Source organism: Colletotrichum gloeosporioides, assembly GCF_011800055.1.
Source record: "Colletotrichum gloeosporioides strain Lc1 chromosome Unknown consensus_1, whole genome shotgun sequence".
Taxonomy (NCBI): domain Eukaryota; kingdom Fungi; phylum Ascomycota; class Sordariomycetes; order Glomerellales; family Glomerellaceae; genus Colletotrichum; species Colletotrichum gloeosporioides.
In genome coordinates this window covers 378,057-400,238 of record NW_025544646.1, presented here as the reverse complement: position 1 = coordinate 400,238, position 22,182 = coordinate 378,057, and the positions used below count along the sequence as shown (strand labels likewise).

Here is a 22,182-nt window from a genome sequence, read left to right as displayed (position 1 = left end):
ACCGATTGCGATCTACCGAGACGTCGACCCCCACTCACGAAATCCTCCGATACCACCAACCTCTCCCGCGACAGCCCCCAACTTGCTCCTGTGGTATGGAACCGGAGCTGAATTTATACATGTGAATAATCAGGGTAGCTCTTGACATGGATTGAGTTCACATAACGCAATGCGGGGCACCTAAGATGTGACCGAGAACTGGGGCTCTCAGATACCGATCTCGGGTCGAAGTCAAGCTTTGCAGCCACGGCCGTTCTTAAGAGAGGGCGTTCCTGGGCCAAGGAGGCCAAGAATGGCTCACGGGTGCTCGAGCCAACATTCTGCCTTTGACTGCCTTGGCGCACTTCTTTATTCTCCGTTCCAAGAAAAGACAAGGCTTTGAGAATGTCGGTTCAGTTGGGCGTGTCGGGGGAGACCCTGATCCCCCAGTCGACAGGCTATGGCATGCTCATCGGATTGGGCATCGGGTTCTGCGGTGTCATTCTCGCAGCCGTCAAGATCCAAAAGGCGTACCTGGCTGAAGACTCGGGCACTTCGGAGATGTTCATGGTGGCCAACCGGTCTGTCGGGACCGGGCTGACGGCGTCAGCGGTCTTTTCCTCGTGGATGTGGATCAACGAAACGGTTTTCTCGGCGGCTTTTTGTTACAAATTTGGACTTGCAGTACCTTTCGTACGTTCAACTCACTCTTCTCTCTAAGTGAACATGTCACTAACACAGTCATCAGTGGTGGTCCACGGGCCTCTGCTTTCAGATCGCCCTGATGGCGGCTCTAGGCGTCTTGGCAAAGATCCGGGTTCCATACGCTCACACGTCACTTGAAATTATTCGAATGCGCTACGGCTGGATTGGGCACATTGTCTTCATTGTGCTCAATATCACGAACAATGTCTTTGGCTGTGCAGGTATGATCCTCACAGGATCACAGCTTATTTACGGTATCTCGGGAATGCACTTTGTGGCTGCAACGATTCTCATCCCACTTGGAGGTTGGTACTCCCTGCAGATTTAATGGAAACTTGAGACTGACGAGTTGCGATGTAGTCGTGCTTTACACCGCTGTTGGCGGATTGAAGGCCACCTTCATTACCGACTACCTGCACACGCTGATTGCTCTGGTCCTCATCATCTACTTCACGCTTAAGGTCCTCACGCACGATGCTGTCGGTGGTCTTGGAGGTCTCTACGACAAAGTCGTAGCAACGGCTTCGGAGAACATGATCGACGGTAACTACAAGGGGTCTTTGCTTACGATGAAGTCCCGAGATGCAATCATCTGGGGCTTGATTCTCAAGTTTGGTAACTTGGCTCTTGTTGTGATGGTACGTACTTCCAATTTTAGTATCCCTATGACTATGAAACTGACTCTTTAAACAGGACACGGCCTTCTGGCAAAAGTCTTTCGCAACAGAAGTGAACGCAACCGTTCCCGGATACAACCTGGCGGCCGCGGCCATCTTCGGCATCCCATGGGGCCTCGGTACCGTCATCGGTCTAACCGCAAGAGCGCTGCACAACACTCCGATTTGGCCAGCCTACCCGCAAGAGTTTACACTGGCGCAGGTCAACGCAGGTCTTGTCATGCCTTACACCGTTAAGGCACTCATCGGTGACCAGGGCATCGACGCCTTCCTGGTTCTAGTCTTCATGGCGTTGACGAGCACCGTATCGTCATCCATGATTGCAGTCAGCAGCATCTTGTCCTTCGACGTCTACAAGACTTACATCAACCCCAAAGCCTCGGACAAGAAGCTTGTTCATGTCAGTCATTTGACCGTCGTCTTTCACGCGGTCTTCATCACTGCCATCTCGCTGGCTCTCAACTACGGAGGCGCCGACATGACCTGGATTGGTTACTTCCGCCCGATTTTGTCCTGCCCCGGTATCATTCCCCTGGGCCTGACTCTATGTTGGTCCGGTCAAACCCGTCTGGCAGCAATTGTCTCCCCCATCCTCGGTTTCCTCACCGGGCTGGGCATCTGGCTTGGAACAGCCCATGTCATCTACGGCGAGATCAACATGAAGACAACTGAGGGAAGCTTGCCAGCCTTGTACGGGGCAACTGCTTCTTTCTTCTCACCGGCTTTGTACTCGGTTCTGCTTTCTCAGTACAAGCCAGAGAAGTTCGATTGGAGGAGGTTTCTGCTTACGGAAATCGCAGAGGAAGTTCAAATGAAACAAAGCACTGATGCAGAGAAGGACACTGACGATGGCAACAACTCATCGACTTCTGAGTCGCAAAGGCCTGCGCCGTCTTTGCTGGGTCCCGAGAAGGCATCGGACCCGGAACGAACCGCAGCCACGGCTGGGAACGAAAAGGCTCCAGCTGCGGTGTTTTCCAGGGATGCTATTCTGAATGGCGAGGTCAACCTGGATGACGTTCGCCATCCTTTCGACGAGGACACGATCAAGCTACTTTACAAGTGGTACCGCATTGCCTGGTACATGTTTGTCGGCATCGTTCTGATCACCTTTATTCTCTGGCCCATGCCGCTGTATCGCGACTACATCTTCGAGAAGACCTTCTTCAAGAGTTGGACGACGGTGGCCATCATCTGGCAGTTCTTTGCTTTCTTTGCGGTTGTGGTGTATCCGCTGTATGACGGACGTTACGAGATTGCCAGAGGTGCGAAGGGTGTGTGGCACTCAGGGCGAGACCTTCTCCGGCGTAAACATTGACAAGGGAAAAAAGATTTTATTCTTGATGAAAAGAAGTACGACAGCAATGAACATTTTGATGAACGGTTATGATATCTAATGAAGCTGGCTCTGTCCATAGACGTTAGACCTGTAGCATGTGGCAGGGACAGTGGCATCGGTTTTCAGTAAACAATCTTTACTGCAACAGACATGGCGTGCGTAGCGGGAGGAGGTCTGTATGATCTGATGTTGTATGTATGACGGTTTACCGCGAATGACAGGAAACAAATCTTCACAATTCTATAATCGCCATCGCAATCTAGTTAAAGCTGGGTTTTTATGTCGCGTCGTAAGCATTCAGGTAATTGAGTGGCGTCCCGTTTTGTGGCCTGTTTGGATTAGAAGACGGCTTCATCGATGTTTACCTGGTACCAGGCAACTTGCGATTAGGGTTTTTATAAAAGTGCTGATCACCAGGTTCCAAATTCAGGCACCACGGCAATGTGGTCGGAGTTATAGAAGAGAGAAAGAGAAACAATCCATGAGCCCATCCCATAGGCAGGCAGTACGAGCAAAAACCTCTGTTTATATGTCTGATGCTGATAGACGACACCAGCTTTCAGCTCTGGTCAACGTCATCGTCGTTTGTTTCTGTTGTTCTAGCTCCCGAATAAGTTGGAGCAAAGGCACCAGAGTCGCAGCTGATTTCCGGCAACCAGGCTTGTGAAGCTCTCGGGGTTGTACAGCTCTAGACGACAGCTTCAGGGGCACAGTTGACGGCGAGCATGCTTGACCGTCTGAGTGTATGAGTCTTTGCATACGAGTACGATTTCCATGAGCCCTTTATCCGAGACCGTTGGCCGGGGCGAAACTTGCAGGCGGGTAGACGCCCTACGAGCCAATCACCGCTGACTATGTGTTCAGGAGCAGAGGCAAGAACAACTTGGTTGGCCCGCGCTGCTCGAGGCTTTGATCAGACCCAGGTCTCCAGGTCTCGAGGATTGAAGCCCGAGTTTCAATGACATTGTTCTCACTTTGAACTGGGGCATTGTTGTGGCATGGGGAACAAAGGGGCGGGCCAGGCCGTGATCGATCACGCTGTGACGAGAATCAAGGAGAAGCCCACGTCTGGGGTATAAGATGCCTTGGAGGACCACACTGAGCAAGTCTCGAGATTCAAGCCTCATCGTGGTCAACTACCTACCTTGTCGGAAACTCAGCTGTCAAACATGGGCGACATTCCTGGTCCTTCCGTACTTGACCGACTAATAAATTGCCAGTCGAAATCCAGCATAATGTATTGTCAGAACTCCTCTCGACCAGCAGCCCCTGTGTCTTTGCTCTCTTCGTCCCGGAATGGGGCGTTTGTTCTCACGGAAACGACCCGGTGAACGCCGTGTATGACATACAGAGGACCGAAGTCTACACCCGAGGATTTAATGGCAGTCGAGGAACTTTCGTGTCTGGTAAAGTGCATCGAGAGAGCGACCACGTCTCGTTCCCTCTGAAAACCAACATCTCATGTCGAACCATCGAAGAACTCAAGTCACGCTTTCCCGCGGCCATGGACTGGGCTCTGAAGGACCTGGAGCGAACCCAACTTCACCGCTACCACCAGATCTTCCCACGGGCGCCCGACGATGATGTAGGTAAGCATATGGCACACGGCGGCCTAGTCTTTGGTGAGTATGACCCCGCAGAACAACACAAGCCAGAGCACCCTCCAGTGCAAACAGCAGAAACGCAGATGTGCGAGCTGCCGCGCCACCTGATGTTCCACAGCGTCCCCAAAGACCCCTGGTTCCGGCTCCGCCTGCGGCGCAACCCCGAGGCCAAGATCGGCTTCGGGATGCGGTTCTTCGTGGAAGCCGGCGCGAGCATGCTGCAGGTGGACTGGAGCGTCATGCCGCAGCTGGAGACGGTGTTCCTCGACCTACGATCGTACGGGCGTAGGTACCGCGGGAGTCGCGGGAAGCCGGAAGACGACGGCATCCGGCGGGGCGCGGCGGAAATGAGCCGCTGTCTGCGGCTGCAGGACCTGGTAATCGCAGGCCTGCGGAGCGGCTGTAAGTATGTGCGGCCGCCCGGCTGGCAGCTGTGTGACTGGGAGGTGGACGAGTGGGAGGTTGACGGGGAGGTCAACTGGGTCAAGGTGTTTTGCGGGGCTGTGAGGGAGGGCGGCCGGCTGGTGTTCATCGATCGCAGGGTCCTCGATGTGGATTGGGGGATGTGGAGGGTGAGGGCTCAGATTCAAGGTCTACTGCCCAAGGATCGGTCTAAGGACAATGGCGGGATGACCTGCCTGGCTCATGTCGACAAGGCTATGGGACCGAAGAACACGAATAACTAGGTGAGTGAGCGGGGTTTTTCTTTTTGATTAATCTTTTAACACTTGGTTGATTTGTAGCAATAATTTTGTCTTTTGGTTCGTCTATTCGATAATACATCCTCCGAGACCATCGTCCATCAAATGGGTTGACGTCAGATGGTGGTGGGAGCCCCTCCTCTAACCAGCGCAGAGCCGCTCGTGCGGGCTCTGCTCAGCATGCGCCTCATCGCGCATGCGCAGGAAAGTCGAAGGTTCGTTGAAAATGAAGCAATTGGAGCTGACGTTCTGTACACCGTCTGCCGGTCCTGTTCGCGGCTGCGCTCTCGCTAATGATGCTGCTCCTCAAAACTCAATCGCCCGGGGTGAACCCCCGGCATGGTGGCGGTAACGCCCGACCCTCTGCTCCTCGCCGTTTGGTAATCATATTCATTCTGTCATCACTCATCAGCTCATGCACGTAACAAACTCCCGCGAGCGTCGCTTACAAGTCGTCCGTCTCATAAGAAATTGCCACTCATAGTCCCAAGCCCAAGCCCGATGAATCTCATCGCTTGCACGACGACTAATCCTCAGACTCGGCTTGCTTCGTGAAGAACTGGCTCTCTCGCGGGTCATTCACTCCTCGTCGGCAGGCTCAGGCTCCGCCAGGACGCGCATCCTCGAGGCCTCCTCCTCGGAGTCGCCCGGGGGCGGCTTGTTGGGCTTGATGCCCTCCATCTGCAGGTAGCGCACGAGGGTCTTGGTGGCGCAGGTGAGGTTAGCGTCGCGCTTCAGCTCGGCGTACGTGACGTCGGGCTTGTCCTTGAGGACGCGCAGGACGGTCTTGACGTCGCGGTCGGAGAGGATGCGCGGGCGTCCGGGGCGGGGGCGGTCGCGGCCGGCCTGCTGGAGGCGGTAGCGCGTGACGATGCCCTTGATGGAGGACACGGGGACGTCCTCCTTGACGGAGATCTCCTTGAGCGACATGCCCAGCTCCGAGAGGACAGCGATGCGCGCGCGCTTCTCCGGGGAGTACTGCGGCTTGCGCGGCTTGGGTTCCGGGGCGGCGCGTCGAGGCATGCTGGGCTGCTTCTGCTGTTGCTCCTGCTGCGGTGGTGGTGGCGGCGGTTGCGGTTGCGGTTGCGGCTGCGGCGGCTGGGTGAAGGTCGCGGTTTGCGTGGGCAGCAGGAGCTGCGTGTAGTTGTGCGCGTGGCCGTGGTCGTCGTGGTCAGCGACGGGGAAGAAAAAGGAGCTCGTTGTTGTGAGTGCGACCGAGGTGTCGACTGACGACGGAGGCCGCGGTCGTTGGACAACGAGGTTGCTGTTGGTGAGAGGGAGTTGTTTGTTGAGATGAGATGAAGACGGGAGTGTGAACGGCATGTCCAATATTTTTTTTTTTTTTGCTTCACGGTCCGTGGATGACCCACTTTCTCGGGGTGGATCAGGGGTACAGCGCAGTTGTACTCGGGGTAGTGGATACGAGGGCTGCCTTGCCTTGCCTTGCCTTGCCTTGCGGGCGGGGACGCACCCACTGGGGGCACAATGTTGATCTGATAGATATTGCGAGAATAAGCAAAACGGGGTTGAGATCTATCACCTTTGGCTGTTTCTTTCTGGGCTTTCGGAGGGGGACCTTGTTGGAGCGATGACTGATGACTCTCTGCTGCCGTCCGTCACGTCAGCTGTGCTGCTGATGTATCCCCCTAAATCAGGTGATCAGACCACCTCCTCAGACGCGTTCGGGCGAACTCGGCTAAACTCCGTATCAAGCGCCACTTGGGGCGGCGGGCCGACGATAACTCTATCCCCTCGCTTCAGGTAGGTACCTCCCCTTACTAATAAGTACTTGGGGAGCTCGCTCATTCGCCCACGACATCAGGGCCTTGTCTTTTTATCCAACATCACCTGCTCCCAGCTTCGTCAGATCGCCATCCTCAGGCAAGATGCTAGATGAATCATGACACCAGCATACTTTGGGGCCTGGATATGCCTCTCCTCTTGGCAGGCGCTGCCAGGGGCTGGCCACTTGGGCGTTAGCCGCGGAGTCGCGACCGTGCCACCAACCATGGAACCACCGTCCTTTGACCTAGGTACGCGTACTGCTCCGGCTGCTGGTAACAACGGCGGCTGTCTGGTTGAAACACTCAAAAGGAAGGACTCGGTCAACAGGCGCATGGAAAGAAAGACGGCCAGACCTATCGGCCGCGTTCGTTATCCCAAGACAGTGGTGGTGGTATTAGATACATTCTAGCCTTTGTCCATTACCACGATATGAGCACTGACGGTAGCACAATGTGAACAGACGGCCTTGTACTGTCTCATAAATCAACATCGAGTAAACACACAATGTGATATCTGATTCAGGTGGCTTTCTTTTGCAAGCCGGTTCTTTTCCCTGTGGTCCGGTCATTTTTTACCGTTGCTTTTTCCTTGCCCCTCTTCCCAACAGGAGCCCCAACCAAGGAGCCCCGCTTCGTGGTCGGATACTAGTCCTCTTGCCGGCTGATTTTACGTCGCCGCCGGGAATCGTGGCTAGCTGAAGTGACTATCACATCTTGGGCATTGCGTCGTTCTTGGACACAGTGGGCTGGTCTCGGTGGACGCCACAAAAGAGCAAGCCACAGCGCCACGGGTGTCCCGTTCATTCATACGTGTGCTGTGTATGCTTGGATCAATTGAATCAGCACGCCTCAAGTTCTCCAATAATCGTTCGTCAATATTGAAACGATACAAAGCATCGTAAGCTTTTGGTATCTCGGGTTCTTCCTCTCGTCGACACCAGAGCAAGTATATTTGCTTTCGCGGCGCGCTTGAGAAAAAGGCCCAATGGAGACATGGTAAAGAGAAAGCTGCGAGACGACAAGGTGCTGTAGTGAGGCAGCCAAGGCTAGAGAAAACCGGTCATCGAATACGGGAGCTGTACCCTCAACTAATGATGATGGCGGACTGCGGTTTGCAAAGGGGACATGTAGACAGTCTCGGCGCACTATGCACCAAGATTAAGAAGCAGAAGAAAGCTCTCGCTGGCTAAATCATGGGCCAAAAGTCATTCGTTCCGTAGATCTACGATTTGATACCTTGGCCAGCGTCCCAAGACCGACATTCGCGTCCCGGTCAAGCCAATTGAGTCGATCAATCAATAGTTCAACAGCGCCACACGTTGTTAACTTTAACGTTGAACCAATTTTCAAATTGATCCGATCGCCAGACTTTGACACAGAAACAAAGCTAAGTTACTTTGTCATTGCCAGACGTAGTCTTCAAGGTATTTAACTGTTCCTTTAGAAGCTTGCGAGTGATGAATTCCTCACCAGAATCGCCAATCGTTCAGTAACTTTGAATGTCATTTGCTTCTATGGAGTATTATCTAGGAAATCCCAGATACCAGAGCAGTAGAGACTAGAGGCCACGGAGCGACGCTTCATGAGCTATTACAAGATACCTCAGTTGTAGATATAGAAAACTGGAGCTGTCGTATGAGAACCAAATCAACAACGGAGGGTCGCGGACTGCAGAAGACGTATATCTGTACTCTTGCTACAGGCTGCAACAGAAAGACGACACTTTGAGCTTAGTTAAAGGCCAGAGGTACTAAGTGAGCTAACGGGATGGACGCTGGGCACCGTACAATGTTCCTGTGTGATTGCCTACTTGAATAAGCTAGCAAGCTACTTTATAGATAGATCGCACGGCGCATCCAGCGAGTATTGAAGACAAAAGCCCTGACATTAGTTTAGGAGCCCACAGGAACGTCATATGAGCCCCGGCACGTGCTCCTGTGGTTTCGTGTTGAGGGGTATAAGTAATCTTTGATAACGCAGAAATCTTTAATCTGGCCAAGCAAATGTAACTCAAACTCATCCCCCGGACTACTTGGCAAGTCAGATCCAACCCAGTGAGGCTTTTGTTCTAGATTTGAGACCCATACTGGAGAAGAGCTATATTGAGAAGGCAGTACATTCAGTAAGAATACGCTCTCAAATAACCGATGAAAGCACGGTGACTGGCGATGAAAAGCACCCAAAACCTCTCAAAATAAAACATGGCCAAGATCATGAGGCTCAAGGCCACACACGGCCGTTGGTCACGAAAACCTCTATGTTTCGCCACTGAGAGAAATGACTGGGATATGGGCCAGACAAGTTGTTGTTCAAGTCCAAATCGCCCAGTCCGCTGTGTGAATATATACTTGCATATTGCGACGGACTTATCCATCAGTCCAAGTCCGAGGGCGCAGAAATCTTCGCCTTTTCCGGCCACATCTCACTTGATAGGGCCAGCAACGCGTCAACGCATCAAAGGGCCAACGACTGAAGCTTAAAAGAGCGACCGGTTCAATTCTCGTGACACGCATGCAAATTGTGTCTCCGTGGGTATTCTGAAGAACACTAGGAACCTCTTTAAGCTATCTTTAAAGACGGGTCGCGGTTTGCTCTGGGCATCCTATCCGGATGGCACCACATAGGCAGACATTACAGACCGCATTGAATAAACTGTGTTCAACGAGAATACACCAAAGTAGACGATAATGGACGTCTGGTCGCATCTGTGACAGTTGTGATAGTAGATTGTGACTTCTTTTGATAGTCATAGTTCGCCTAGTTTTCCGATGCTTGATGAGGATCATGAGGTTGACATTCAAGCACAACGCAGCTACCAGGGGCCGTATTTGGTTTCCCTGCTTCAGCCAGACTGCAAGAGCCGACTTAAATATACGAACATCACTGCTTTCTATCATGTCGGTGTGTCTGTATAAATCCAGTCTCTCTCCTCCTCAAAGAAAGGGGGCCAATTCATCTTTCTCAGTTGGGTTGCTTACACTGAGGAACAACCCATTGCGCTTATACATACGTTCTAGTTCCCAAGATCGAGAACCAGCACCCTCCTCAGACGTGCGCGGACGTCGCTTCACCGAATACGCAGTCACATCATCTACAAGGGATGGCAGTGATCGACAACGATGAACTCTAGGATACTGCGATGATCGGCTTCTTATACTGACAGATGGAGGTCAGGGGTACACAGCTAGGCTCGTGGATTTCATGTATTGAGAAGAAAGCGCCGTGGCATTGGGGTGGATAGATTAGATTGTATTGGTCGATAAGTTCTCACTGCCATTGGTTTCTCTTATGTCCATGTAAGCTTCTCCCCATCTGTGGAACTGAGCACTGTTGGGGGAGATCATCACCGGGAAGACTCATGTAGGTCTCATATGAGTCTCTCGCAGTTGATCATGTATTGTCTCGACAGCTCAGTTGTCTTGATGTTTTATATTCATACTCTTATAGTCATGCGTAGGCACAAAAGCCACCCTCTTTTCATCCACTCCCTCCAGATTCAATCGCCTCACTGCTTCTTGGCAGCCTGCTCAGCCATAAACTTCTCATAATCCGCCTGCCTCTCGGGGCTGACCTTCATAAACGGAATGTCATCCTTCATCTCCTCGCCGTTGACCTCGACGGGCTTCGCAGGCTGCAGGCAGAAGATGACTCTTGCCCACTGATCTGTCGCGTTCTTCCAGCCGTGCATCGTCCCCCTCTGGATCATAATCTCGCCCTCCTTCAGCGTGCGCATCGCGCCGTCGTCGAGGTGGCACTCGACCTCGCCCTTGAGCACGATGCCGTAGTCAAGCGACTCGGTGCGGTGCATCATGGGCCCCGTGTGCGGGCCGAAGTCGACGACGCGCAGGACGCTGCCGGAGGGGAGGTGGAGCGTGGGCATGCGCGGGTGGTTGGCCGAGTAGGCCGTCAGGTCCTGTTCGCCGTCCATGTTGATTGGTTGGCCTGGGGTGGTGAAGCAGGTGTGGAAGTACATGTTGGGCAGCGGGTCCGGGGTGACGTGGACCGGGAAGGCGTCGGAGAAGACGGCGCGGCCTTGCTCGTTGTGGGTTGTGATGTGGCGAGAGACCGGGCCGAACGGCAGCTCGTCGGCGGACGGTGCGGGAGGGGCTCCGGAAGACGACATGGTTGCGGCAGTGCTTGTGCTCTTTTGATGAAGGTGCCAAGGCTTGAAGCTAGTATTCGGAGCTAAGACGCAGGGAGGGCGCAAGGTTCGGTGACAGGTCTGACGGGGAAGAAGCGTGGGTTGCGAGTGGATGGAGTGAAAGTGACGTGCGCCTCTAAGGGGTTCTTATTCTTCGAGATTGAAAGCTTCCTCGGTTGGTTCGGGGACAGAGAATCGTCTGATATGTTCAGCGAGAGAAGACTAATCAATGCCGTCCTCGGTTTCTTTGAGTTGCGATTGGAAGAAGGTGGGATGGGACGGAGGGGTCTTTTATGAAGGCAGCTGCAGGTTGTGCATATGCTACGGCCGTTGGCTTTCGCGGCGCACGGGACCTCGGGGGCAGTCGCCGACGCGGTGCGGTGTGTCTTCGCTCCTCCCTAGCCAGCTGGCACTGCTTTAGATCCAATGTGTGTCTTCATTGTTGTCCTCTCAGCTGACACAAGACGAATAGCTGCATCCTGCGCGTCTTGTTTGCCGCAGAAGTTTTGGAGATGGCCGCATGTCTCGTGCTTGGCTCAGCTCGACTGGCTGAAGTCGAGACGGAGGCTGGGAAAGGACAAGGTTCGTCTCGTCCAAGTGCTGACGCCACTCTGCTGCCCGCGCACTTTCAATGTGCAGAAGGAATTAGACCCCGAGCCTTGCAGTACCGCGGCGCACAAAAGTGAGGAGCCGTTAGCTCAGTGGCTGACTACCCCGCGGCAAGGTGCCGCCGCTATCTCAACATTTTTCTGGCGTTTTGGGAATTGGGATTCGACGTGCAGTCCGCGGCAGGGATGGCTTCACCAATGGTGAGGGGGAGCTCCTGTGAAACGGGTCATGGTTTCTGGAGCTGTCGCTTGGCGCTTGGGCGGCACTCTGTGATTGAGCTTCGGGGAAGCTAGCATGCGGCAGTGTTCTTTGATCGGGTCGGGGAGTCTTCAGCATATGGGGGAATAGACTTTGGGGTTCATATTGCTTCAGCTTGGCAGTGGATACGCGCTCCCCGATGAACCCGTCAGACCGGAGTTCGCGAGGAGTCGCATCGTTGGGACCGAGTCGAGCGACTCATGTCACCGGCGGTTGGCTCCGCCGGAGCTCATCTAACGGACCGGCACTATGTCCTGTTGTGTTATGAATGTTGTGCACACATTGTATTGTTTTCGAGCCAAGATGGTCCGAATTTCGACGGACTTTTGGATTGCGTGGAAGAAATTCTGCATTCAATTACACATTATCTGTGATCTGACGATGAAAATGGTCGAGAATTAGATGACATATGCCTGGCTGTCAGATATTGTGGTCCGGTTTGGCACAATCTGATCCGAACTTCGGGGAAGGCCCGACAGATTCTGGAACTGTTCCAAACAACGGCCTGCAACAGCTCGAGACATTGCCTCTCAAGACCGCCAACCTTTGGGCTCGACGACCCAAAAGCAATTTTCCCGAAAACGAGTGCCCCGTGTTGACTCGACATGCCCGGTGCCGGCAACCTCCCCGGCAAGATAGCTTTGCTGCTAATAACGGGGAGAGAGACCGGCGGGGACAGCCTTTGCCAGTGATTATCGCGGAGATGGACACCAAGATACAGCTCATAACCTTGACGGGGAGCAGGTGCGCCGAAATCGAATCGTATGCCTCTGAACGCTGTCCGAGAATCGAAGAAATCAGCGCCAGTGCTCAAGCTTCTGGGCTCAAGACGCGACTGGATGAAGAGCCCGTCATATCTGACGATATTGTCTAGACGTAAAGTCTGACGCGGACGAGACCGCCGGGGAGGGTTTAGACGACTGGGTGTCTTCGACGTCTTGAAATTGTCAGAAGACGACATCGCGCAATGAGGACGGTCTTGCGAGTTGTCAACGTTGTCTGGCCTGCCCCTCTGCGGTTATGCTGCAACAGCAACAGTGCAATATTCAGCTGACCATTCACCTCAACGACTGCCACAGCTCGCCGCGGTTGGGGCAGACAGGCCATAAACTCTCATTTCGTACTATATGAGACGCAAGATGAGATGACTTTGGTGGCAACCCATCGTCTGCACATGAAATATCGGGAGAGCAGGGGCAGCCGCACGCGCGTTCCTTCACACCGTTCTGTGGCACTGCAGAGCCAGTTTGATGCTCGAGAGACTCATGTCGGGGAGAAACCGTCGGCGACGTATCCCCGACACGGCGGCATGATAGCAGTCTTTGATTTTGCACAACTTCGGGAGCAATTCCTACTTGGTCGTGCCTCTGTCCTGGAGTCCTGGTCAACACATCGGCCAGAGGCGGTGATATTGGCCGAGAACGACAACGGAATTCTTCCCCGAGAGCAAGCTGATTCAAGCATTGCCCGTGTTGGCAACTTTACTTGCCCACCAAGGCTCCCAGTCAACGACCTTCTTGCCCGTCCTAGCCTCTTCTGCCGCGAAAACCATGGCGTGCGACCGGATTACTTCTTCCAGTGTGCACCCGATATACTCATTCTGCGCTCTTTCGGCGGTCCAACCGTGGTTCTTCACGCGGTCAACGGCCAAGATGAACTGGCGCGCAAGTCCCTTGTCACCGCCACCGTGTCCAGCGTCCTCAATCGTCGGGTGATAGGTTTGGGTGGTACCATTGTTGAAGTCTTCGATGGTGATGGTGCGGGAATCCGCGTAAATCTCGCCATCGACGCCATAAACGTGCGTGTATCTCTCGCAGATTTTCTTTGTGTGCGCAACCATATGGAGAGTAGCTGACTTGGAGAGCTTGGGCGCTTCAGATTCGGTCGCAACGTCGTCCCAGCTCATGGTCACCGTCTGTTCATCGCAAACGTTGTTGTCTGCATCAAACACACATCGGCCAAACCAGTTACGCGATGAGACAACCTCTTTCGGGGTCGAATCGTCATAGTCTTCCGCAAGCTTCGAAGCAAGCACCTTGTTTCGCTCGGAAGCGGTCCCGAAGTCCTCGATTTCGGGGAGCACAATGCTGACTGGCCAGTCAGTGTTCCCCGATGCCAAACCTTTGAGGTCTGGTCCAAGGTAGATATTCTTCGCCGAGTACTTGCATCCGCTGTCACCTAACGGGCAGGACAGACAATTGGTTGCGTTTCCTGCTGCTGCAGGTTTGCGGCTCTTTCTGAAAAGCTGAAGCGAGCCGTTTGAAGATACGGTGGACGGAAGATGAGGTGTCCCCTGGCCGGCCTTTATCGGGGCGCTGAGAAGCCAAAGGAGGAGATCAATATCGTGACAGCTTTTGGTTAGCAAACTTGGGGCAGTTGTTTTCTCGTTCCGCCAGTTGCCGCGGACGTAGGAGTGGGTAAAGTGCCACCAGCCCACCGGTTCTGTGTGGACGATGTTGAGAATGTCGCCAATGACACGTTCTTCCAGCAGCAACTTGCGAAGCAGCATGTTGTGTGGGCTGTAGCGGAGGACATGGCCGATGGAGAAGACATTTTTGGGTTCCTGGCCAGCAGGAGGTTTCAGCGCCGTGTACATGTCGAGACAGTCTTCCAGAGACGTTGCGAGAGGCTTCTCGCACATCACGTGCAGGCCGAGCGGAGCAACTCCAACCACGACGTCGCGGTGCATCTCATCCAGGACGCAAATGAAGATGGCATCGACTCCAGGCGGTACCGTCTCGCCGGCGGCTTCTCTCTCACGACGGTTCGTCTCGTATGAGACGAATTCGGTCCAATCCGCGAATTGTTGGCCTTCTTGTGGAGTACCAGAGCCCCAGATGTATCTCCGGCCGAATGTCTGGCGCTTATAAGCGATGGGCTCAGCAACGGCGGCCACGACACCGTTGCTGGATGTCTCTGTTGCTGTGGCATATGCCTGGCCTCTTGAGCCGGCACCGATGATGAGGATGCGCGGTGGGGAATCGGACATTGGAGGTTTCTCTGGCGGCACGATCGTTGGTGCTGCGGGCACCGCAACGGGCGAGCCCGACTTCTTGATGGATGACATTTTGGATTATTTGTCGAAGGACGCCAAGTAGCTCGACGGACACTGGTGCTGGAGGAGCTTGGTCCCTTGCCCTTGTGACTTCACGGATACTCTTTCAATCTCTGGTTTATGTAGCTGGCGCTGGATGGTGTAGTCTCCGATGTCGAGGAAACGAGGAAGGTACAACACAGTCACGATAGGTTAGGCAGATAAGCATGGATGAGTGAAGATGGGAAAGAGCAATGGCGGTTTACAGCAGTCGGATCCCATTGCCAAGCGGGGCGATCTGCAGCATCTGGCCAATCAACGATCTCGCATTTGAAGTGTCCGGTATCCGGGCCGGGCTTATCTTATCTATCGTTATCTTATCAGAGAAAGCGTAATAAGAAGCTACGCTCCGCGTTTGAGATGGCGGGGTGGCAGCTTCCCCCTCAAGCTCTGGCGGTGAGTCGGGAAGACCTGGCCTGGCATGAAAATGTCACTTTCAGTGGAAAGGTGCTGCCACCCGATCGCCAGATGCCTCGTGCGCCACCGTAGTGATGTAACGATGCGGGCAGCCACAATTGACCGTTTGGAGCTGTCCCGGTTCGACCCCACCTGCTGCAGTCCTTTCTACTCCTTACCTAGTGCTTCTCGGCCGAGCCTACCTTGCCTACCTACTGCAGAAAGAGATTTCGTGAATACCTTCAGGCCGTCTAAGTCACGCGAACAACTGGAAGCTAGGAATCTTACTTGAGAGAATCGGTCAGCAGCAACCACCATGGACTTTCTCAAACCCAGAGCGCCCGCACCCAAGATGCAGTCCGCATCAGACGGTCCTCTTGTCTGGATCGACTGTGAGGTGAGTCTGACCAGTCTGAAGGAATAGAGCCCGGCTAACACAACTCTAAGATGACCGGCTTGGACCCGGACAAGGAGGAAATCATTGAGATCTTCTGCATCATCACAACTGGCAACCTAGAAGTCGTTGACCCCGAGGGCTGGGGCTGCGTGGTTCACCAGTCAGAAGAACGCATGGCACAGATGGACGACTGGTGCACCAAGACGCACGGAAACAGCGGCTTGACCGCGGCGGTTATCAAGTCGACAACGACGCCGGAGCAAGCGGCGGACGAGCTTCTGGCGTACGTCAAGCGGCACGTCCCGGAGAAACGGACGGCGCTACTAGCCGGCAACAGCGTGCATGCTGACCGGTCATTCCTGGTCAAGGAGCCGTACCGGAAGGTCATGGACCACCTTCACTACCGCATCTTGGACGTGAGTTCCATTAAGGAGGCGGCGAAACGGTGGGCCCCGACACAGGTGTTGGATAACGTGCCTGTCAAGCAGGGGCTGCACCAGGCCAAGGAGGACATCCTCGAGAGCATTGCCGAAGCCAAGTACTACAGGGAGGCCATTTTTGGATTGACATGGAGACGGGGTGACGGCAGCGCCCAGGAGACACCGTTGACCGAGACGGACGAGGACGAGGCTTGGGCAGACAACCTGCTGTAGACGATGCACTTGCTTGATGAATATCAAAGTTGAGCCGTATGAATCGAGGTGGCCCCTTGAGTGCAAGTAGATGATGAACCAACCAACACCTACACACACACACTAGGAGTTCGAATGACAGTAAGCCAACTGGATGAATACTGTATCGCCAGCTAAATTGAGACTGCACCAAACAGTGCGTTAACACGAGCTTCCCAGCCCCGCACTGATTCGCCAGCATTCCCTGCGCTGAGGCGGTATGCGATGCCCCTGGCGGGGTGAGGGGCCTCTCAGCAGAGCTGCCCCTCCTTTGCTGGAAGCGACCCCCCCCACGTCGACGCTGAGAATGATATCACTGGCCAAGCACCAGTCGTGAACCCCCACCATCCAGCAAAATCGATCCTGGCCTATCGTATCGCACTATCGATTCACTGTTGCTGCCACTCACCTGCCTCACCGCAGCAAGCTTTCAGGCCAGCGCCCCTCATTCACCTGGACCGGCCATGGCCCCCTGGTCGGCTCTGGTCTGGCCCAGTCAATTCGAGTTGCCGTACCTACGCTCAACCCATACCTAGGTACCTACAAAGACAACCTAAACCTCAACAACCTCCTTTTTCCTCCTTCATCTCGTCCTCCTTCAGCACCATCGTTAAGTGGCATTGCATATCATCATGGACGTTCAGACTGTCGAGTTCAAGCCCTTCCAGGACCAGAAGCCCGGAACGTACGTATCCCAAGCAAGAAAAGTTCCCCTCTGACGTTCTTCCCAACGCCAATCACCCCAACTTTTCTACCCCGCCATAGCTTCCACCTCACGCGCTGCATCCTCGATCGAGACGCACCGCTGACAATGCCATAGTTCTGGTCTTCGCAAGAAGGTCACTGTTTTCCAGCAGCCTCACTACAGCGAGGCTTTCGTCACGAGCATTCTGCTTTCCATCCCCGAGGGTGTCGAGGGTAAACAAACCCCCACGCGTCGTGACGCCTACCGAAACTGACTGACCGCCTCCGCAGGCTCTTTCCTCGTCATCGGTGGTGACGGTCGCTTCTGGAACCCCGAGGTCGTCCAATTGATTGCCAAGATTGGTGCCGCCTACGGTGTCAAGAAGCTCCTTATCGGCCAGAACGGTATTCTGTCCACTCCCGCCGCCAGCCATGTCATCCGCAAGCGCAAGGCCACCGGTGGTATCCTCCTGACGGCCAGCCACAACCCCGGCGGTAAGAGCACACTCCCTTTCAATCCATCTGCCACAAGCTAAGATATCTCCAACAGGTCCCAAGAACGACTTCGGCATCAAGTACAACCTTGCCAACGGTGGCCCTGCCCCCGAGTCCGTCACCAACAAGATTTACGAGGCGTCCAAGACCCTCACTTCCTACAAGATCGCCTCCATCCCCGATGTCGACATCGCCACCATTGGCACTAAGACCTACGGTTCCCTCGAGGTCGAGATCGTTGATAGCACCACCGACTACGTCGAGATGCTCAAGGACATTTTCGACTTCGACCTCATCCGCAACTTCTTCCGGACCCACCCCGACTTCAAGGTTCTGTTCGACGGTCTGCACGGTGTCACTGGCCCCTACGGTACCGCCATCTTCGAGAAGGAGCTTGGCCTCAAGGGCGCCACCCAGAACTGTGTTCCCAGCCCCGACTTCAATGGCGGCCACCCCGACCCCAACCTCACCTACGCCCATTCCCTCGTTGAGGTCGTCGACAAGAACAACATTCCCTTCGGCGCTGCCTCTGACGGCGATGGTGACCGCAACATGATCTACGGCGCCAACGCCTTCGTCTCCCCTGGTGACTCCCTGGCCATCATCGCCCACCACGCCCAGCTGATCCCTTACTTCAAGAAGAACGGCGTCTTCGGCCTCGCCCGTTCCATGCCCACCTCCGGCGCCGTTGACCTGGTCGCCAAGAAGCAGGGCCTCAACTGCTACGAGGTCCCCACTGGCTGGAAGTTCTTCTGCGCCCTCTTCGACGCCGACAAGCTGTCCATCTGCGGTGAGGAGTCTTTCGGTACTGGTAGCAACCACATCCGCGAGAAGGACGGTCTCTGGGCCGTTGTCGCCTGGTTGAACATCATTGCCGGTATCGGCGCCCAGAACCCCGATGTCCCCCCCTCCATCAAGAAGATCCAGCAGGACTTCTGGACCGAGTACGGCCGCACCTTCTTCACCCGTTACGACTACGAGGATGTCGACAGCGAGGGCGCCAACAAGGTTGTCGGTGTCCTGAAGGACCTCGTTGCCGACCCCAACTTCATCGGCAGCAAGGTCGGAGGTATGTTTCAGTCCCTACATGATGTCCAGAACACGCAGCTAATATGTACAGACCGCACCGTCACCGGCGCCGGCAACTTCTCCTACACCGACCTCGACGGCTCCGTCTCCTCCAACCAGGGTCTGTACGCCACCTTCTCCTCGGGCAGCCGCATCATTGTCCGTCTCTCTGGAACCGGCTCCTCCGGCGCCACCATCCGCCTGTACCTCGAGCAGCACAGCAGCGACCCCGCCACCTACGACCAGGACGCTCAGGACTTCCTCAAGCCCGAGATCAAGATGGCCACGGACCTGCTCAAGTTCAAGGAGTTCATCGGCCGTGACGAGCCTGATGTCAAGACATAAGCGCATGCAAGTTGCTGTATGATGGGGAACGAAGATAAAACAAAAGCAGGAGGAGCAAAAAGGTGCGCTTCAGTATAGAGAAGCCCAGCATTGGTTTGCTGTGGATGATGTTACGATGGTACACGACAGCATAAATTGAATCAAATCAACCTAATAATTGCATGCTACTTCACACATTGTAGGACCTTTGCGGAATGACGCATTGTTCAATTGCTCAATTGCGCAACTCGCGTTTAATTTCTCTTGTTGTATACTTTTCAAAGTTCATTATCATAAGCCATGCGTCATCAAAGATTGCGGAACAGTTACAGAAGATGACAGAGAGACATGAAAGAGAGGGTCTCTTTGGAAAAGAGGACCAAGAAGAGTAAAGAGAAAAATAGAAAAAGAAAGAAAGGCAGTGACAGTCAAAACGCAATGCAAGAGAGAAACGCTTCGCTGATGTTATGCCGCAATAAAGAAGAAGCATGTTAACGAAATGAAGTCAGATCAAAACAACATCACAATCATGTCAATCTTCCCAGGGTATCTCCGTCAAGTCCAAACTTTTCCAGACCCAACAAGACAAAACGTATGCGAAGGGGTGAGGGAGGGAGATGGATGACCGGTTTCGAATAGCAAGGCGGTCTGCGCGCGGACAGCCGTAGAACACCAAAGAATTCCCTAGGTGAAGTGGATTTCCAGGGGCCTGATCCACGATTATTCCTGGAAATGGCCAGCCGGCGTGTGGGACGGGAGGTAGGGAGGTAACGTGGGTACAGTGGGATACGAAGCAGCTCCACCACGGGGAATCGGGGACCACGGCTGGAGTTTGTGTGGAGTATCGGGGCTGGTCGGGCGGCGAGGTATTGATCGGTGGTGGAATATTGGGCCGGTCCTTCGTCAGTCGAGCTTCGGCTCGGTACTTCGCACGCGCGACTACTTCGCATCCTCGATCGCCTCCATCGAAACTTCAGATGTGTCTTCAGGTGCGGGAGCAAAGACTTCGCGGAACCGTTTGGCCCCCTCGTCGGAGACAAAGTTGATCTCGAATGCGCCAGCCTGTCCCTTTCTTTGGTTCTGTTGGCGGTATCGGTGGCAGAAGACGTAGAGCTGGACGTCTTTGAGCCAGACGCGGTGATTGGATTTGCGCTGGAGCCAGGTCGGAGACGCAGACTGATGGGTTACTGAAGATTGTCAGTCGAGGTTAAAACAACAGTGGTGGGGCGAGGACAGAGGGGTTTTTAATAACTCCAGAGCGGACCCGGAACAGGAACTAGAAAGGGGGGTTATATAGAGACGGAGGGCGCACCGAAGGCCGTCCAGACTGGGCATTGGCGGAGTTCGCCCTCCCAAACGGCGGCATGCAGGCGGAGGCCCTTGGTTCCGGAGTCACGATAGACTATCAAAGAGTGTTTGAAGCCATCGTCAATAATTTGGCTGGATATAGACGTTAGTTTTGACGTACATGAGACCGGGGGATTGATGCAGCCTTACGCCTGGAAGAGTCTCTCCTCGCCTTTAAGCTTGAACTCTCTCGCGTTCATGTCGATTGTAAGGGCGTTCCTGGTTTTCAAGGAGACGAACGTGCAATGGAATAAGACCAGTTCTAACGCACTTCAGATGCAAGCCACCAAGCCTGGTGAAACTTTGACAGCGGCTTACCTTCCCAAGTCTTGAAGCTCAGCCCAGCCCACAACTTCGGCATTCGGTCCACCTGACTCCACCGATTAAGATGCAGGGCGTTACTGTGTTCCCGGTGGATGACAAGCTCGTGGGTTCCACGGAGGCTGAACCATGGTGCACCCTGGTGGAATGTCCGAAGAAGGATATAAGGTGTCTGATTCACCAAATTAAGGTACATCATGAGACAGAGACGGTCGTCGTCAAACGGTCTAACGAGAGTAAGTATGGCTCATGCGTTGGGGCGATCTGTTACCGTACCGCCTGAAGAGCATCTTAGTCTCCTTCGGGATATTGAGTTGGCCCCATGCTACAAACTGGCCGCGAGCTTCCGACGGCCTGTTGTGCTTCAGTGCCGTCCGAGAAGGTAGCGGGAGCGAGAAGATCTGTTCAGCCCAGTGCGCATTCTAGAGTCCCAGTCAGCAGAATATCGATCCACTATTGGGTGACGTACGGGATCTTGGAGCGTCGGCAGGATCATCACTTCTGGTCTGAGAACGGGACCGACCTGTGTGGACGGAGTGGCTGGTTGAACGTCAGCGAGATGAAACTTGAAATTAAACCCAAACATTTGCGTACGAAGACCCCGCGCTTCTCGAAGTCCAATAATCCGTGTTCGCAGGCTCTCCAAGCCGTTGAGGTCGAAATGTGGCGACCTATACTCTTGTCAATATATCCCCACAGGAGGCACCCTCCACAGACTGTGGTTTACCTTATGAGGAGTTGCTTCAAACTGGTCAAAAAATGGTTATAAAGCAGAAAGCGTTGGGGCAAGGGCAGCCCGCCAACTTCTTGTGTCATCGTATGGTACATCTTCCGCCATCGCATTTCCTTGCTCAGCGTCCGGGTCTCATAAAAGTTGATGATGTCGCGGAGGGTCCTGGACAGACACGGAAGAACAATGTTAAGGTAGTTGAGTAGTATTGGCACTCGGTTGAAATGCATCTGGGATAGATCGGCCAGGTCTCGGAGAACCCTTGCACTGCTCCGCATCTCCTCGACAAGCATGGCGAGATGGCCGCCGTAGGTCTCCGGTAGCGCCTGGCGAAGACCTTCAAGATGCACTGACACCATATCGGCGCGCTCGGCCTCGAGGCAGCATCCTCGAAGGAGATGGAAGTCGGCTTTCTGTAGGCTCAGCTCCATTTTAGGCGGATTCGGCGGCGTCCTCGACTGGAATGGGTGATGATGATGCGGTTCACGTCCTCATCGCTCGGGAGATTCCTCAATCGTCGGTGCAAAGCCTAGCTGGTGCTTAACCTTTGTGTGTTGTAGTAATTCCTTGCGTAGGCGTTGTCAACAATGCTGGCATGTAGCCCGAAAAGTTGACGAAAGCGATACTGAGCAGCTCACAAGATCTGACGATATATCGTCCTGGAATAGCGACGGACAAAACAGTGGTAAGAGAAGAGGAGTAAGAGGAGACGACCCGCTTCCTGTGCTCGGCATGATCTTCCTCTGGTGGTAATGTGTGGCCACAACGGTAGGCGCTCGCTCAATGGGTGGAAAGCGGCTGCAATTGCGATTCGGGGGTGCAGGTCTCGATTTTGGCGGCCAACCCGGAAACACACGC

General features: G+C 54.2%; 6 protein-coding genes across 6 annotated transcripts; 3 read left to right on the top strand and 3 right to left on the bottom strand.

The window, feature by feature from the left end:
- Nucleotides 1-384: 384 nt before the first annotated feature.
- GCG54_00009893 (Urea active transporter) lies at nucleotides 385-4,990 on the top strand (the record flags this gene model as incomplete). The annotated part of the gene is made up of 5 exons (XM_045409830.1): nucleotides 385-672; nucleotides 728-989; nucleotides 1,045-1,322; nucleotides 1,378-2,635; nucleotides 3,921-4,990. The coding sequence occupies 5 exons, from the start codon at nucleotides 385-387 to the stop codon at nucleotides 4,988-4,990; spliced, it is 3,156 nt and encodes a 1,051-aa protein (XP_045271367.1).
- A 5,304-nt stretch (nucleotides 4,991-10,294) lies between these two features.
- GCG54_00009892 (uncharacterized protein) lies at nucleotides 10,295-10,912 on the bottom strand (the record flags this gene model as incomplete). The annotated part of the gene is made up of 1 exon (XM_045409829.1): nucleotides 10,295-10,912. One exon carries the CDS (start codon nucleotides 10,910-10,912, stop codon nucleotides 10,295-10,297), a length of 618 nt encoding a protein of 205 aa, XP_045271366.1.
- Nucleotides 10,913-13,253: 2,341 nt separating this feature from the next.
- Nucleotides 13,254-14,864, bottom strand: GCG54_00009891 (putative oxidoreductase YjhC; the record flags this gene model as incomplete). The annotated part of the gene is made up of 1 exon (XM_045409828.1): nucleotides 13,254-14,864. One exon carries the CDS (start codon nucleotides 14,862-14,864, stop codon nucleotides 13,254-13,256), a length of 1,611 nt encoding a protein of 536 aa, XP_045271365.1.
- A 739-nt stretch (nucleotides 14,865-15,603) lies between these two features.
- Nucleotides 15,604-16,337, top strand: GCG54_00009890 (Oligoribonuclease; the record flags this gene model as incomplete). Its single annotated transcript, XM_045409827.1, has 2 exons — nucleotides 15,604-15,684; nucleotides 15,735-16,337. 2 exons carry the CDS (start codon nucleotides 15,604-15,606, stop codon nucleotides 16,335-16,337), a joined length of 684 nt encoding a protein of 227 aa, XP_045271364.1.
- Nucleotides 16,338-16,987: 650 nt separating this feature from the next.
- On the top strand, nucleotides 16,988-18,947 carry GCG54_00009889 (Phosphoglucomutase; the record flags this gene model as incomplete). The annotated part of the gene is made up of 5 exons (XM_045409826.1): nucleotides 16,988-17,040; nucleotides 17,176-17,273; nucleotides 17,331-17,534; nucleotides 17,590-18,603; nucleotides 18,655-18,947. The coding sequence occupies 5 exons, from the start codon at nucleotides 16,988-16,990 to the stop codon at nucleotides 18,945-18,947; spliced, it is 1,662 nt and encodes a 553-aa protein (XP_045271363.1).
- Nucleotides 18,948-19,865: 918 nt separating this feature from the next.
- Nucleotides 19,866-21,755, bottom strand: GCG54_00009888 (uncharacterized protein; the record flags this gene model as incomplete). The annotated part of the gene is made up of 8 exons (XM_045409825.1): nucleotides 19,866-20,113; nucleotides 20,239-20,366; nucleotides 20,424-20,535; nucleotides 20,592-20,821; nucleotides 20,871-21,016; nucleotides 21,064-21,134; nucleotides 21,189-21,265; nucleotides 21,322-21,755. The coding sequence occupies 8 exons, from the start codon at nucleotides 21,753-21,755 to the stop codon at nucleotides 19,866-19,868; spliced, it is 1,446 nt and encodes a 481-aa protein (XP_045271362.1).
- Between the last annotated feature and the right edge of the window lie 427 nt (nucleotides 21,756-22,182).